This window comes from Propithecus coquereli, unplaced genomic scaffold (assembly GCF_000956105.1).
Source record: "Propithecus coquereli isolate 6110/MARCELLA unplaced genomic scaffold, Pcoq_1.0 Scaffold57, whole genome shotgun sequence".
In the NCBI taxonomy this organism is placed as follows: domain Eukaryota; kingdom Metazoa; phylum Chordata; class Mammalia; order Primates; family Indriidae; genus Propithecus; species Propithecus coquereli.
Genome location: NW_012151618.1, coordinates 5,473,490 through 5,474,822, shown reverse-complemented (window position 1 = coordinate 5,474,822; position 1,333 = coordinate 5,473,490). Strand labels below are relative to the sequence as shown.

The window sequence follows — 1,333 nt, the reverse complement described above, 5'->3', positions numbered from 1 at the left end:
AATTTAAAATGATTAAATGCTTAGAAATAAAAATCAGTTGTAATATGCAAATTTATTTCAAAACTTCATTAATTCACTATCTACTTTTTGCTTTAAACTAATTTTTCATGTTTTCTTATTGATACTTTATACATGTTATTCTTAAAAGTATTATTATTTTCCCATGTACTTCATTAAAGCAATGAAGTTTTACTATATACTTAATGTAATCTCATCTTTATAAAGCTGTTGTTCACAAATACTTGAGACAGTTATAAAATCTTTAACCCAAAATATGATGGCATTTGTATATTTTGTCAATTTTTTCTACAAGTTTTATTCATTTCAATTTGTTTGACAAATTACTTACAAATTATTGTAATGCACTACCAATATAGTGGTTCTACCAAAAAAAGGACATGATCTATTTTAAATTGTTTGCAATTTTGTGTAATAAATAAAATGTAGATAGATAATTACACAGCTTATTATTATTAATATCTACTAAAGCGTAAACATTTGTAGCCCTAGTTTTTAAAATGTGCCCTCAGAGAATGGATAAAGAAGGAAGGTGTTTGCCAGCTCCATATTTCGTTGACTATCCATGAAGGTTAACATTTCTATCCTGTTAGATATCTTTATTTTTGTCAGTGAAATCTAAATCAATATACTTGTTGTTTATGTTAAATATGTTATTCCTTAGGTGTAGCTATTAAGCCTTCATAAAGTTATGAATCACTTAACTCTTGATTAATGGCATTTCAGATCAGGTAGGTACTCATGCAGATTAAAATTGAGTTTAGTATATAATATCAGAATTAGTACTCAGAATCAGCAGTTTCTAAAACAAAGACCCTTTAGATAATGTATATATCTTTTATTTTAAATTGTACTTAGCAAAGAGAACATTTCTTAAGTGCTCTTGTTTTTAGAGAAGGAAATACTTTCATATATGTCTTTATTTATTTATTTAGCACATTTATTGAATCTACTTTTTATTCTCATACATTTTATTTTTACAGAAGTCATTTACCATTATAGTATAAAATATACATTAGTTTAGATTTATGTTTTAATTATTTGGGCATGCAAAAAAAGAAGTGTTTCATAGTTCACTATCATAAGTATAAAATAATATATTCAATGCTTATTTTGTTTTCAAGATTAAAAAATGAAGCTCCCACCAAGGAACAAGAACCTGGGTCTAAGGTAAAATTTGTTTAATTTTATACCTTAAAGGTTTATACATTTAAAAGTATTGTTGGTGTGATTTTTTTAAAAATTTCAATTTCAATATACATGCATCAATAATAATTGGGATGTTATCAGGAAGAAGATAATTGAGACTTTAAAA

General features: G+C 25.1%; 1 protein-coding gene across 3 annotated transcripts in view; it reads left to right on the top strand.

The window, feature by feature from the left end:
- Positions 1–1,333, top strand: part of ZNF280D (zinc finger protein 280D) — a 107,118-nt gene that overhangs the window by 94,534 nt on the left and 11,251 nt on the right. For all 3 annotated transcript variants that reach the window (XM_012658089.1, XM_012658086.1, XM_012658088.1), the window contains one exon: positions 1,143–1,188. In XM_012658089.1, the coding sequence (XP_012513543.1) occupies positions 1,143–1,188 (46 nt within the window). The remainder of the gene's footprint in view (positions 1–1,142; positions 1,189–1,333) is intronic.